General features: G+C 44.6%; 1 protein-coding gene across 1 annotated transcript; it reads right to left on the bottom strand.

Annotated features, from left to right (window-relative positions):
- Window positions 1-234: 234 nt before the first annotated feature.
- Window positions 235-15,674, bottom strand: CETN3 (centrin 3). Its single transcript, XM_075325109.1, has 5 exons — window positions 15,593-15,674; window positions 10,930-11,065; window positions 5,635-5,749; window positions 2,614-2,805; window positions 235-707 (listed from the first exon to the last, which is right to left on the bottom strand). Exons 1-5 carry the CDS (start codon window positions 15,607-15,609, stop codon window positions 664-666), a joined length of 504 nt encoding a protein of 167 aa, XP_075181224.1. The 5' UTR covers window positions 15,610-15,674; the 3' UTR covers window positions 235-663.
- Between the last annotated feature and the right edge of the window lie 257 nt (window positions 15,675-15,931).

Raw genomic sequence — 15,931 nt, 5'->3', positions numbered from 1 at the left:
AGAGCATGTACACAGGCTGCACTGTAGACGTCCTGGGAGCAATGTCCATTTAGTTCAAAATGTTTCTTATAAATTGGCAAAATTGTAAATTGTTCTGTTTACGTCGGTTAAATGTGTAAGCCAGATGATCGCCTTTGATGCTATTCAGACCATTACGTGTGTGATGGCTTCCATAAACCTTTGAATCAAGAATTTCATAGAAAATCTTTTTATGAAGTAAAAAGATCTACAATATTTACAAAGTTCTATAGGATTTAATTCCACAGCTGCATAAAAAATATTTTACAAAAACAAAACTACTCCCAAAATTGAGAAAACAATTCTATGTAACATAATATGCTACAAACACTGACTCTCGCGGGGTTCATCCTATGATAATGCTCTACTGTGAGCGGCCGTCAAGAGGGTTACATCTCTATTGTGTCCCACTATGGAGACAAAGACAAAGCAGAACAACCGGGGGATAAAGTGTCATCTTTTGAACTCTTGTTCGCCTCTTTAAAGTGAATTGATACATAGAGGGGCGCGTAGCCCCCAGATGTAGTGCTCAGAGTAGAACATTGCCATAATGTGAACATGCCTTTAGCATTAAAATTGGTCCTCAGGTCCATCATCTCTGCAAGTGCAAGGCTGCTTCAAAGTATTCCAGATCTTGACTCCAGATTATTCATCATCGGTCATTATGGAAATAAATTCTTGCAGATTTACTGAAGAGAAAAAAAAAAAAAAAGGCAAACATAAGTGTACAGAACCTTATTTAGAAAGAAAGAAAAAAAACCAAAAACACCCCCAGCCCTTCTGTGTGCTGTAAATATCTCCTATTAAATTACTCTTACTATAAAATAGAGGAGTTTGTTGTATAAAAAAAAAAAAAAATTATAACACCATTACAGCGGGTGTTTTTTTTTCTATTTCATCACTGGTGTGGTTTAAATATAACTCCCCAGCCCCGTGTCTTATCCTCACCCTCTGGTGTCTTCATCTGTTTACACTGCCATTCCAGTCTCCTGTGATTTGTGACCCGCCGACAGCTCCAGCGTTTCATGGAGGGCGCCAGAGGTAACAACTCAATACAAGTCTACAAGAGCCTCATTCTGGCCTCATTCTCACTCTCAGACTTGCACCAAGCACTTGTGATGTTCCTTCTGGTCTTTGACCAGTCAGAAATTACAGGCAAAAAGTGGCACCGCGGGATCGGAGTGGAAAAAGGGTGAAGACACCATAGTAAGTAAAAGACAGGGGACATGTGACTTATATTGAAAGCACTACCCCTGCGCTGAAAAATAAACAAACGCTGGATTGCTGCTTTAAATATAATTGTGGTAGTGAAAGGGATTATCCTATGCACAATCAATAGATCTTGGAATAATATTAAGTTCAACAATTGGATGGGGGTTTTTTTTAAAAAAAAAAATAAGTTACTATACTGAAATGTATAAATGTGCACCTGCTATGTAGTGTGTAATGACCATGTGTGACCATGCAGAGCTGCTCCTGCTCATGGTGGGCACATCCCACAGCTCCTGGCCATGTGGGGGAGCATAAGTCACTTATGATAATTGGGTATTCAGAAGACACTGCAGGGGTCAAAACAGCCACTGGAGCTCCTACATCACTGACTTGATTTATGAGCTAAAAGGGCTGGATATGCAGCAGAAACACCCGCTCCTGTGATAAAACAGGCAGGAAATGTGTTACATCAGAAAGTAGCAGCTGCGAGCTCCTGATGACTGTTCACTTCGTATGAGACCCCTTCACAAGTCCACACAAAACACTAACGTTTGGACGGTCTGTGGTGAAAATGCATATGTGAGTCCATGTGTGTGTTCTACGTGTGCTGTCCGTGTGACATCCGGATAGCACACGGACAGCATGAGTTGGTATACTTACCTACCCCCGACACGTTGTTACATCCGGGTGGATGGTGAGTGCAGTGAATATGCAATGACTATAATGAGCAGGCCTAAAAGGAACAGCGGAGGCAGAGACAGCAGCGCCGGAGACATGTAAGAAGAAACATTCTTTATTTTTATGTGACGCGTTTTCTCCTGTACGTGTCACACGAATCACATCAGTGTGTAATCCATGTAACTCCCGTGCTGCTGGAGACAAACACAGACATGTGCGCAGACACATTGATTTTAATGGGTCTACGAGTGTCCGTGTCTCCAGTACGTGTGAAAATGGATGTCATACATATCAGAGACACAGATGTGTGAAGGAGGCCTAAGTGACTTATGCTCTCCCCGATCTCGCCATTTATATCACCTTCCTAGCAAATAGACACAGTGCCAGGACACCTGTGACAGAAACAGAGCGAGGAAAAAGTGCCACCAAGGCCATGTCTTGTTATGAGCTGTCAGTAGTGTATTCACCTTCACTATCACACCAAAAATACTCGCTACACACAGATGTTTTGGCGACAATCTGTAATATTGGAGGTTCAGAAAGCTACGATTTCTAATTTTGCTTACCTAAAGCTCTTGTTTGACCTGGAAATAAACAGCCCCTAAGGTTTCTGGTAGCGGCTCTTCTCCCCCGTGCTGCGTCGATCTTACTTTTACCCATAAATGAGCATTAATATAGACAGTGTGCAACTCCACAGCAACTTACTTTCTCCATCACCATCTTTGTCAAACTCTTCAATCATAGATCGTAGTTCTTCATCTGTCATGTTCTCACCAAGTTCTCTAGCAACTCGTCGGAGGTTTCTCAAGCTTATTCTTCCTGAATCATCGTCGTCAAACAGCTTAAAGGCTTTCATCATCTCTTCCTGGGGATCGCGGTCCAATATCAAGTCTGTCACTAAATCAAAATAGGATGCAGAATACAGAAGGAAACAGAATACTTAATTTAAGAGTTTTAAAAGTTAAAGGGAACCTGTCACCAGGATTTTCTCTGATAAAACTGGAGCCACCAGCAGTGAGCTCTTATATACAGTATTCTAGAATGCCGTATATAAGAGCCCAGGCCACGCTATATAATGTAAAAAAGAGCTTTTATTATACTCATCTGGGGGGCGGTCGGGTCCAATTGGCAGCGCTGGTCTCGAGTCCGGCGCCTCCTCTCTTCCTTCCATCACGGTCCTCCTTGATAGCTGTGTGGATGACGCGTCCATCATCATCAACACAGAAGCCTCCATTGGGCGCCTGCGCACATGCATCTCTCTCTGCCTTGCTGAGGGCAGAGCAATATACTGTAATGCGCAGATGTGAGGAAAGATGAAAGACCGCACATGCTTGCGCAAAACAATACTTTACGTTGCCCTCAGCAAGGTAGACCAAAGTGCACTTATGCAGGAGCGCAATGGAGGCCTCTGTGTAGATGACGTAGGACGCGTCGTCCACATGGAGCTAGAAAGGAGGATGGCAACAGCACAGGACAAAGGAGGCGCCGGACCGAGACCAGCGACATCCATTGAACCCAACCGCCCCCTTGAGTATAATACAGGTCTTTCTTACGTTATACAAAGCGGACTGGGATCTTATATACAATATTCTACAATGTGGAAATTATTCCAAGATCTATTAATTAAAATCAACTTTGTGGGACTACTTCTTAAAAGAAGCGCTCCATATTGTTTTACCTATGTAATACAGGGCAGGCGTTTATTAAAAAATAACGTAGAGGTTTCGGAGTAGGTTTTGTGTATGCTTTTATTGGTTGATGTACCATGTTGGGGTTACCTGCCATCATAATTCCTGCTCAATGGTGTAGGGAATGTTGCAAGAACTCATTGGAATATACTTTTCTACACCCTCTAACTCTTGGGCAGGTAGCACTCAGTCATTTCTCCCAGTCCTATAATGATTCCCCAAACATATGTATTGACCCTATAGTTATTTTATGTTCTTTGTTTACTTTAAATCTGGCATAAAATTTTTAAAACTAAAAAGTTATACATTGTTACATTTTACTTTTTTGTTAATTACACTGGTCTATGAAACTATTTTATTGCCTTAATCTTAGTCCTATCCTGGTAGACGGTTACAATGAGTACGTAAACTGTGGGAGAGCAAAGTGCAGCCTTTGTCATCTCAGTCGCTGCCTTTTCAGTGCTCAGTAGACAAGAGCAGTTTGTAATCAGCTGCTGTGTTCTGCATAGGCAACAACTAGGATGACAAAGCTCAATTCATCAGAGCCAGAGTTTTGTCATCTTGGTTGTAGTCTATGCAGAGCGCAGCAGACAATGAAAATCCCGGCTGCAGTTAAAACATCGACGCAGCAGACATGTCAAAGCAGCCTCTGGCTACATTACGGATTTACCTCGCTATCTGCCAGGCAGACAATTAGCACACTACTTTGCAGCCCCAAGCAGCAGCAGTGCAATCTGGCCCACAAAATATGTCACTCAAGGCAACTGACCCTGTGCCTCTCCTCCCCCACGCTACATCACTGTTCTATCTTCCTCTCTGATATGGTTCCCGTAATGTAAACTACATCTTTCATGACGCCAAAGGCTCATTATACTTTGACCTGTCACTGCTACCATTAGATAGAAGAAAGCAAAGTCAAGAAGATGCTGTCCCGTTTCATATACAGCAGTCTGTTTCCTATATGATGTATATACAGCAGTCTGTGTCGCAAATGTGATGTATATAAAGCAGTCTCAGTGTCTCCTATGTGATGTATATACAGCAGTCTCAGTGTCGCCTATGTGATATATATACAGCAGTCTCAGTGTCGCCTATGTGATGAGGTGATACAGCAATCTGTGTCTCCTATGTGAAGTCTATACAGCAGATTCTCACTTGTATCCTAGGTAATGTATACACCAGAGTCTTGATATATCCTACGTGTCTCAGCATTTCTCACCAGCTACATCACTGTTCTTTTATATGAAGAAGAAATTATATTGGTATTAAAGAAAATATTCTTTGCTGTCCATGGAATTAAATCATAGCAGCTTTCATTTTGTATTTTGATTTAAGAAAATACAAGAGCAGCCAAGACAGATTTTTTTTAAGTTTCAGAATTCTTCACCCTTATCTTCAGCTGTATGGCACACAAAGATCGCTCATTCATTTCTCCTGATCAGAGCAGCATCGTTGTGATCAGAAGAAATGCTGCATTACTGTTACAGCTTCTGCTCTGTCGGCTGTAACAGGAACTACAACATTATAGCAAAAGGAGTAATCACATGACCCATCGCTACCATGGCAATGATCTGCTCCCCCTGATCATATAACGGGGCCTCCAATGGTGGCACGGAAAGGCATGTTCCCCGCTGCGGCGCTTTAAATCTCTCTGTCAAATTTTGACAACGCAATTTAAGGGGTTAACAGGCGCGGGTTGATCGCGGATCCACCTGAACCTGCGAGGCACATGTCTGCTGTTCAAATCAGCAGACATGTGCAGGGATCACAACCGGCTCACCACAGCAACTGGTGGTGATCACCCTTTCATGATTTAGGACGTACCGTTACAACCTAGGTCATGAAGGGGTTAATGTATTATTGTTATCACAAAGAAAATGAACAGAAAGCCACAAAAAAAAAAAAAAAAAGTTAGCTCAGCACCTTAGGAAAGATTAGACTCTCAGGATCTCAGACATCAAGCTAGTATGGCAAAGATGGCAGAAACATTCCTTGTAAATATGGAGAAAGGTCAATAAGAGAAAAAAAAAAAACTTACCAACTTCATTAAAGTCTTCAAAACTAATCCTTCCTGTTGCTTCACTATCATAATCTTTCAGGATTCGTAAAACATCTGCCTTCTTGACGTCAAACCCAAGAGCTCGCATGGCCACCTGCCAAACACAAGATGTGGACAACCATCAACTCATCAGAAGAAACACAAAATCTGGTTATTACAGACTATTTGGAAAATGCAGATCTCCTGACAATGGCCAAGGAGAAGCTAAGGAATGGAGAAAGCTGCAGGGCAGATGAGAGGGAGGGCAGATGTCCAACCTCATAGCAAAGATTACAGAGAGATGACAATTAATGAAATAGTGTTCACCTTACCAGTCTCCTGTTTTTGTACCAGTGCTGTCCCTGTTCCCCACCACTCTATATTTACTGTGCACAAAGCAATGATATGAGATGTCTGAAAGGTGACTACTGCAGCCAATCACTGGCTGTAGCGGTTACATGTCTGCACCTCTGAGAACAAAGCTGTAGCACATTATTGGCTGCAGCTACCATAGGTGAATAGAGACAGGTGATCAGGGGCAGTTGAGGGACGGTCAGCAGGAGGCAACTGCTAATGTATTACTACCAATGAAGTGATCCAAATATGAATATTTTTTTTACCTGACACCTTTTGTTTTTTTTTATAATTTTTTTTTTTTTTATGAAGTACAACTTTACTTAATTACAAATTACTGTATTTTTCGCTTTATAAGACGCACTTTTGTTCCCCCATATTTTGGGGGAAAGTAGGGGGTGCATCTTATAAACCGAATATACAGGGAGGGGGGGGGGGTGTACATACATACATACATACATATATATATATATATATATATATATATATATATATATATATATATATATATATATATATATATATATATATATATATATATATATATATATACACACACACACACACACACACACACACACACACACACACACACACACACACGTATATATACGGAGCGGTGCTGGGGGCAGGTGAAAGCTACGGGCGGCAGCATTCGATCTCCTGCTCCCGCTCATATAATATGCACAGCCGCTGTCCATCAGCGTGGTGCTGAAACCGCATCGCACTGATGGGCAGGGACAGCGGGGCATATTATATCTGCCTGTGCTCCCTTTGATCGCACATGATCCCCCTCTGTGTTAGATATGGCCCCCATACTGCTGCCCATAGTAAAATAAAAAAAGCTTTACTTACCTCCAGCGCTGATCTCCCGGTCTCCTGCTGCTGCTGTCTGTGATAAGGCACGCAGAGATGATATCACTCTGCCATGCCGATCACATGACCAGCAGCAAGAACCAGAAAGTGGAGGAGGAGCTCAACCCCACGGAGGGAGACACAGGGATTACAGCGCTGAGAAGGTAAGGAAAGAGTGTTTTATTTTATTATGGGCAGCAGTAGGGGGGGCATATCTAACACAGGGGAGGTGTGCCATCTATACTGGCCATGGGCAGCAGTATGGGGGCCATATCAAACACAGGGGAGGTGTGCCATCTATAGGGGCCATGGGCAGCACAGGGGGACATATTCAATATAAGGGGGCCATATCCAGATTAAGGAGGGCGAATTTTAGCCTGGTTTGGCTTTACATTGTTTATCATATCTCGGGCAAGAAGTAAGATAAAGGGGTGGGAGAGGCATCATTTTTCTCAGTTCTGTACCGGCTTTCATTTGATATGTCACAAGACTATGTTTCTTTATATTTTGTTTTGGAGAAATTAAATTCAAAATTTTGATGCGCAATTGTGAAAAAAACGTGTTTTAAAATTGTGAAATATTGCATGTGTGTTACTTGTGTTCTTGGTTATATTTGTGCAGGGATTCAACTTGTGACCAACTCTTCGGTAGTTCAGTCAGTATCATGAACCGTTCACTTCTGCTATGGGTGGATTTAAATTTAGCTTTAAGCTGCAGAATGATCTCAGAATCTGTGTCATTTTTTTCCTTCACCTTCTACTGTTTCACGTGCCAGATTAAGGATCCTTTTTTTTTTTTTTTGTCACTTTTTCTAATTTTTGTTGGCAATGTCCTGGATAGTGTTTGGGTTTTTTCTTTTTTGCAATGGGCGATTCTTCGATGTTAGATAGTGATTTATTCAAATACTCTATTGTTAAATCAGGCTTTATAAAATCCTCTGTGTTGGAAGTAACAGGTTCTTCGAAAATGTTCTGCCTGCAAAGTATTTTTCTCTTTTGCAAGTTGCTTTCTACAACTGTCACAAATTTTCATGCCTGCACTGCTTGATGGATTTATATGAAACATCCAATCTTGTACAGGCCTAAGATTTTTATCTTGTTGGGTGTCCAGTTTTTTGAAAAGGATTACAACAGCATATATTATAAAACGCTGTTCCTTGAGAAGTAGCAGCCATTGCTGTGTGAGAAAAGTACAGATAATATTAAGGAAGATGGGTAATAAAAATAAAGATTTACAGTACACTTGAGATAACTTACTATAAAGTGAGTATTAGGACTAGCGCACACACAGCTTTTTCTGTTTGCGGATAAATGCTGTGGTTTTGGCAGCATTTTTCTACCCAATTTTCACTATATCTGCATTAGTTTTTTTTAATCGCTAGTGAAAACAATGGCGGCTTTTTTCATATTAATAGTGATAGATCACTGCAATAAACGCAGCATTTAACAAATGTGCAACCAGTGATTTACTCACTCTGTGAGTGTTTCAAAAAAACACTGCATGTGTTTATGTGACGCCCCAGGAGTGCTGATCCTGTTCGGGGACGCCACAGGACTTGATCAATATAGCAAACAGGTAATGTCAGTTTTTATATGTCGTGACGCCACTCACGGCTTGCGGTCGGGGATGTGGATGACCGCCGCTGCAGGTTTTACGAGCGTCTGGGGCTGATGGGGTCTGCAGCCAGCTGATGTAGCCTCCCGTGAGTGAGGCAGGCCCCAAGGGCTCGGGTGAGCAGGATAGCAAGTTCCGGAATAACACAAGCTGAGTCTAAAAGTCTTTTAACTGGTTTTTACTCCCTTCAGATGTTGTGGTGAGCTGACCCGGGCGTTGCTGTGATGAACGAGGTAGGACCAGGGCTCCTTCTGGCCAGTCTGAGGGTAACCTGTTAGCTCGCCTTCCTAGCACTCTGTGTTTGGATAACCCCCTGACGTTAAGTACCAGGGGGGTCTATGCAGGGAGTCGCTGCTGCCTTTTCTCCCCTGTGTTTGGCCAGTTTGCCGGCAGCGTGGACCAGGTGAGATGGCTCCAGGCTCTGTCCCCTTATGGGTCCCTGCGTTGCTGCTGAGGCTCGGACTCTGAGGTTGGTGAGGTACCTGTAGTTCCCCTGTAGTTCCCCTCCCAAAAAACAAAAACGCAAAAAAACGGAAAGTACCCGGGGGCTGAAGGGGTTAAATACCTGGTGAAAGCCTGTACAGTTCTGAGTAGAATGGTGTTTTTTCCGAACTTTGAAAATCATTAAAAAAAAAAAAAAAGATATCTAGAATTTTTTTCTTCACATTTTGCATTCACTGACACACCATTACCAAATAACAAAATCTCAGAAGAATTAAAAATATAGAGGTAAAAATCATTGGTTCAAGGCGATTGTCAGCCATATGTATGTCACTCTGGTTGGAGGAAGGCGGAGGCTGGAAAGTGAACATATTCAGTTACACCATGTGACCCCTTTAATTCATGTCTGATGCAAGCTGTTGAATTTAGCGTAGGGACTCACAAATATCGGAACTCTTGACGTTGGGTTGCGAGCTTGTGTATTGCGGCCAACATATGAACCAATACTTCATGTATTTTTATATAATTTCTCATCTTTTTTTATTGGAAGAAAAAAAAAAAATTGTATTCCATTTTTCTGCAGGAAGCAGCCAGGTATTTTAGTGTTGGTTGGGTGAATTGGGTACCTGTCTTGTTTGGTTCACTTATATAGTGCTGAGCAGCCTCCCTGATTGAATAGTATGGGTGTCATCAATAGGCTGTAACCCAGACACTGAGCTTCACAAGTACCTATGCAAGTCTTATCTGTGTGCATGTGTAAAGCTACTTTCACATTTGCGTTGTGCGGCATCCGTCACAGTGCGTTGTGTAACGGATGTGACTGATGCGGTGCAAATAGTGCGGTACTAAAGGTAACGGATTCCTGTGAAAGAGCGTTTTGCGTTTGTTTTTGTTTCCTTATTTAGCCTGCGCGAGAGTGCGCGAGAGTGAGAGAGTGCGCGAGAGTGAGAGAGTGCGCGAGAGAGAGCGCGAGTGCACGAAAGCGAGAGACAGAGGGAGCGAGAGACAGAGGGAGCGAGAGACAGAGGGAGCGAGAGACAGAGGGAGCGAGAGACAGAGGGAGCGAGAGACAGAGGGAGCGAGAGACAGAGGGAGCGAGAGACAGAGGGAGCGAGAGACAGAGGGAGCGAGAGACAGAGGGAGCGAGAGACAGAGGGAGCGAGAGACAGAGGGAGCGAGAGACAGAGGGAGCGAGAGACAGAGGGAGCGAGAGACAGAGGGAGCGAGAGACAGAGGGAGCGAGAGACAGAGGGAGCGAGAGACAGAGGGAGCGAGAGACAGAGGGAGCGAGAGACAGAGGGAGCGAGAGACAGAGGGAGCGAGAGACAGAGGGAGCGAGAGACAGAGGGAGCGAGAGACAGAGGGAGCGAGAGACAGAGGGAGCGAGAGACAGAGGGAGCGAGAGACAGAGGGAGCGAGAGACAGAGGGAGCGAGAGACAGAGGGAGCGAGAGACAGAGGGAGCGAGAGACAGAGGGAGCGAGAGAGCTCATAACGTTCTGCTGAGCATGCTCAGTAGAACATGACGGAATCCTGCACTGGAATACGTCGCCAGACGCATGACGACAAAATCCAGCACCATAGAAATTCATTATGCCTCTTAACGGATCCCAATGGAATCCTGCGGAGTGTGTTTTTCTTTACAGCAACAAAAAAACGTTACATTGCATGTTTCTCCCGCCCAATGGTCAGTAACTAAATGACTGATGCGCCGCGGGGCGGATGCACGACCATCCGTTGCAATCCGCCTTTAATAAAAGCCTATGAGGAATAACCTGATTCCTGCAACGGTTACCGTAATTCGTCAAGGCGGTGGATTGCAATGGATACCGCACAACGCAAGTGTGAAAGTAGCCTAGAACTAGCAGCCACCTCCTCCATGAATACATAAGTTGTGAGTGGCGGTTTCATTAGTATTTTGCACCAGGGCTCCCCCCACCCTTATCATGGGGGCAGCTGCATCCTCCATAGGTAATCTGACCTTGTGATGGTAATGGCTGCTTCTTTTTCTGTGATGCTCTCTGGTCATTACCTTTAATTCATGATAGTCTATTGCTTTGTCTTTGTCGGTATCAAACAGATCAAAGGCATCTTTAATTTCTTGCTTCTGTTCCTCGCTCAGCTCTCTTTTTTTCTTCTTTTTTATTTTATCGACCGCTAACTCTGTTCTGGTGGAAAATAAAAGAAATAGAGATGAACAAATGAGCGGAGACAAAGCAGAACATCAGTTCATTTACACATTAACATTATGGCCCCGATTCATCAAAACACTGAAATGTAGAAAAACTGTTGCGCAATGTAAAGTTGCATAGAAGAATGGCGACTTTTGCATTCTTCACTGCACTTTCTTGGCTGGAATAACATTTCTGGAGAGGCGCACACCACTGATAAGAGGCACCAGTGTGCACCAATTCTGCATGGCCCTCTTTAAATTGAAGGTGTCGTGTTTTTTTATTTTTGCATTAATAATAGTGATTATGAAATCAAAAATTTTTAACACAAAATTAAAAATTCACTGTTTATTTAATTCTAGTTTTACTGAAGCACTGGGGGCTGCCATCTTGGATTTAGTGTTTGTAACGACAGTTACTCACCTCCTTTATGGCAGCCGCTGTGCATAGAAGATCGATGTTGTACTGTGACCCTATACTCAACACAGAAACAGCATCTACTCATCTGGAGGCGCCCTCTGGGCTATCCAGATCACAGCAGGGGGGAGATCAGTGCCATCTTTGTGGAGCTCACAGTGTATGCTGTGTGCTCCACTTTCCCCCTGTTACCCGCCGGGATGGATGGAGTGAGTACTGGTGCCGGGCAGCGGTGATCATAACTGATCCTGGCGTACTGCTTCCCCCTCCGCTCACCCCACCTCCCCGCGTGTGCTCACCCCGGGCCTCCGCTGCTATGTACTGTGATCGCTGACAGGACAGGCTGCCGGGGGCGCAGGTCTGAGGTGAATGCATGCAGCTGTGAGCGTAGCATAATATCTGCAGCCTGAGTGGCACTGCACTCCATATTACCCCTCCTCGCGCATGTCACCTCGGACCTTTGATCCCGGCTGGCAGCACAGTATATGAGGGCGTGGGAAACAGTGAGGCATTGGGATACAATCAGGGGGCATTGGGAAACAGTGCAGCGTGCAATACAGTGGAGCACTATGCAGCTCTCCTTAGTGACAATTTAGGCATATTATGATCACTTTGCGGAAATTGAGATTCTCACTAAATACTGAGATACTGTGGTATTGCAGCATATAGCACAAGCGTGATTGCCTAACGGTTCGTTCCCACCATCAGTGTCAATCGCGTTCTGGACGCTGTGTATTTTCACTGCTTTTTACAGTACAAGCAAAGTGGATGGGATTAATAGAAATCTCATCACACTGTGCTCATTTGTTATGCTGCATAAAGTGACCTACGGTGCGTTTTACCAAGCCACAGAATGTCAATTCCTGTTGTGCATATGCACAGTTTTCTGTGCGGATTTTCCCCATAGACTTGCATCAGGTGCAGAAAATCCGCAGGTAAGGCCCCCTTCACACGTCTGTGAAAAACGTTTGTGTTTTGTCTGGCCATGTTCAAGGTGCGTATGGCCCATCCAAGTGCTGTGATTTTGGCACATGTGTATCACCAATAGCACACGGAGAGCAGAAACTTTTTACTCACCTGTCATCGGCGCTGCTGTCCATGGTGCTGATGTCTTCGGCACTGCTGCTTCCGGGTCCGCGGTGAGCTTCATGAGCAGGCCCTGAAGCAAGTGACAGCAACGCCAAAGACAGCATTGCTGGAAATAGGGGAGTATGCAAAATCATTTTATTTCAGACACGTGTTTTCTCTGGTGCACGGATCATATCAGTGTGTGGTCTGTGTGATATCAGTGCTGCCAGAGAAAAACAGACTTGTCTCCGTGTGGAGCACACGGACACTTATCCGTGAGAAAACACTGATGTGTGCACAGACCCAATGATTTTAATGGGTCTGCGTATGTCCGTGTCTCCAAGAAGTATGAAAACGGACGTCATATATACTGAAATCACTGATGTATGCAACGGGCCTAAGAGACACACATGCATTTTTGGAGTGCTTACGGACACGAACCAAAAACGCATGTAAATCGCACCTAATGAGGTCAATACCAGCTCTCTCAGCTGTGCTAAATCTAAAACCTCTGACTGCGTCAGAACAGCTGCACCCAGTAATCTAAGTGATGCATCACTGGAGTCATGATCTCTTTGCCTACATCATGCTGCTCCCAGATGAGGTTGCAAAAACCTACTGACAGATTCCCTTTAAGGAGTGAAAAGAATTCAGAAATTTGTAAAAATATATAAATACATTTTATATATATATATATATTTGTGCATTACCATATCTTGAGATCCATAACATTTTCAATTTTCCATTAATGGTCCTGTGTGTAGACTGTTTTTGAAGGGTGAAGAGCTCAGACACTTCAGCTCAGAAAATTCATCTCTTAGGCCCCCTTCACACGTCAGTGATTCTGGTACCTTTGTGCTTTTTTTGTACATACCAGAATCACTGACATATGCAGACACATTATAATCAATGGGTCTGCTCACACATCAGTGATTTTTCACTGAACGTATCTCCGTGCGGCGTACACGCGTGTCCGTGATTTTGCACGGAGACAAGTCCATTTTTTTCTGGCATTACTGATGACCCACGGACGACATTATGGTGTGATCTGTGAATCACGTACCAGAAAAACACGGACATATTAAATAATAAACATTTTCAACTAACCTTTCCAGCGATTCGCTCTGCAGCCTCCGCTCTCTGCAGCTCCTGTCTGGCTCATGAATATTCATGAAAGCAGGAACAGCCGACCCGGAAGTAGCTGCAGAGAGCGGACGCTGCAGAGCCGAGGAGTTCAGCACCATGGACAGCAGGAGCGAAGGCATGTGAGTAATGTCCATTTGTAATCACGGATCTCGGATTGCACATTGACAACCCACGTGTGCCGTGAATCACGGAACACGGAGGGACATGTGTGTTTTACACGTCAGTGAAGAACGTCAGTGTTTTTCACTGAGGCGTGAAGAGGGTCTTAAGGAAAGTCTATAGGCTGCAAAATCAGCTTACACCTGAGCCTTGTCTTAGCAGCCCCATCCATCCCCTGCAGCGGTGCTGTGTGTTCGGCTGAGGGTGGCGCAGGTTAGTCTGGTCTAATTTTGTTTGTGGTCATGCAGCTGGGTTGATTCATGCTGCCTGCGCATTGGATAGAATGTATTAGGCGACAGGTTCCCTCTAATATAAATAATATCAGTTGCAGTATGTAGCTAAAAATCACAGAGTCCTTTGAAGCCCGGCCTGAGCCACTGCCCGCATAGCAGCCATGGCTGCCTCAACACTGAGAGTCAAGGTCCCGGCCGCACCCACATTATGGTGGAGCTGATCCTGTGCCCCCTCCTCGGACCGTGATGCCCACCCCCTTCCAGACTGTGCCCTCCCCTCTCACCCCCAGACTGTGACCCCTTGCTGGATTGTGATACTGCAATTGTAGTGTAGTTCACATCTGTGAAGTGCGGTGCACACTCCTGAGCCCACTCCATACACAGGTGCCCGGCAGTGGACGCACCTCTGCACCTTCAGGGGCATTTATTTCTTTTTTTTTTTAACCTAAATTAAATTTTGGACAAATTTATGTTTGCATTTTGCTATCTACAGCCCGTCTATTGCACTCTGTATTGGAGAGTGCATACATTAAGTATTTGGTGGCAGAAATGTCTGCATCTCTTGGCAGGAAAAACCTTGTTTTCGATGGTGAAAAACAATGAAAGAAGTAACGTTGCAGACTCTTTTCTGCACCAAATTTGCAAGGAAAACAAAACAACATGTGCAGGATTCTCACGGACTTTGCTGGTATCAGGATTTATGTGCACTTTTGTGACCAAACTGCACTAAAAATATGCATCAAAAAATGCGATAAATATGCAGTGTGCACTCAGTCTAGAGGCCCTATACACACGAGTGTTGGTAGAACCGGACAATATCTACAGCTTTGCGCAATGATCTGATGTGTGGGTCGGTCGGCCGACTCATAGAAGATCTGACCACACATGTCCCATTTCAGACTCCCGAAAGCAATGTTGTCCCGGAAACAAGCCGGCAGCTTTCTGACAGAGATCACTGGAGCGGTCGGCTGAACGAGTGCTCCCGAGTATGGTAGGGATTGGTGTCGGCTGACAACCAGCTGCTGTGTATAGACAGTGTAAGTCAACTGAGAATCTGTCAGCGAGCTGCTCTGAGGAAGGGTGTGTAGCTGCTTTGCCTCCTCTCAGCTGGTTTATGATCACATCTAAGTGCAGCTCTCCTCTGATGTGGTCACCAACCAGCTGGGGAGCACAGACACTCTCCCATCAGAAGAAGCTCGCTGACGGACCCTCAGCTGACTCAATCTTTGGTCTGTAACCTAGGCAACATGCTGTATACAATAGAATGTAAACCTTCTGTCCTTGAGAATGGAGAGGCCGTTATATCAGAGGTACAATGCTAAGTTGTCACTCCTTGTGAGCACTTTGCAGTGTTACCCATTAATGACGGTTAGAGCTGATTTCATAAAGAACCTTCCATGTCTGTCCCGCTCCCAGGTGGAGGACTGAAGCAGAGCACACCGTGTGTACCGTACACCGCCTCCTATGAGCAGCACCAGACCCGGAGACCCCGCACACTTACCTCACAACCAGGCTCATGTCTTCTCTCTGCGCCCCGAGCCGGACAGACAGCAAGGCCCTACGCTCTAAGCCCGCCCAGTAAACAACGTATCTAATACGTGATTGGTGAAGCCCTCCTCACTTCCCCTTAGTAACCAGAGAAGCTTCAAAGCAACACTGTATTTTAATTAGTTGTTCTATGTGTCAATCTAAAAGCAATATTATGATTGGCCAAAGAGTGGCACTCGTCGTAACGTATTCCCAGGGGAGGAGGAAGAACAGTGACTGGAGACCTGAGGAGGCGGGGTGTGATGACGTCACTTACCTCCCGCTACGTCACCAGCAAGTGTCCGCTCCTTTC

The sequence above is a fragment of the Anomaloglossus baeobatrachus genome, chromosome 1 (assembly GCF_048569485.1).
Source record: "Anomaloglossus baeobatrachus isolate aAnoBae1 chromosome 1, aAnoBae1.hap1, whole genome shotgun sequence".
NCBI lineage: Eukaryota > Metazoa > Chordata > Amphibia > Anura > Aromobatidae > Anomaloglossus > Anomaloglossus baeobatrachus.
This window is presented reverse-complemented; position numbering and strand designations above follow the sequence as displayed.

Bases quoted from the DNA above. Each gene is read 5' to 3' on its own strand.
- CETN3 (XM_075325109.1), bottom strand. The intron at 2,806-5,634 runs GTAAGTTTTTTT...ATTTTGATTTAG, and splicing joins TGAAGACTTTAATGAAGTTG to TGACAGACTTGATATTGGAC. The intron at 708-2,613 runs GTAAGTTGCTGT...TTTTCTCTTCAG, and splicing joins CAAAGATGGTGATGGAGAAA to TAAATCTGCAAGAATTTATT.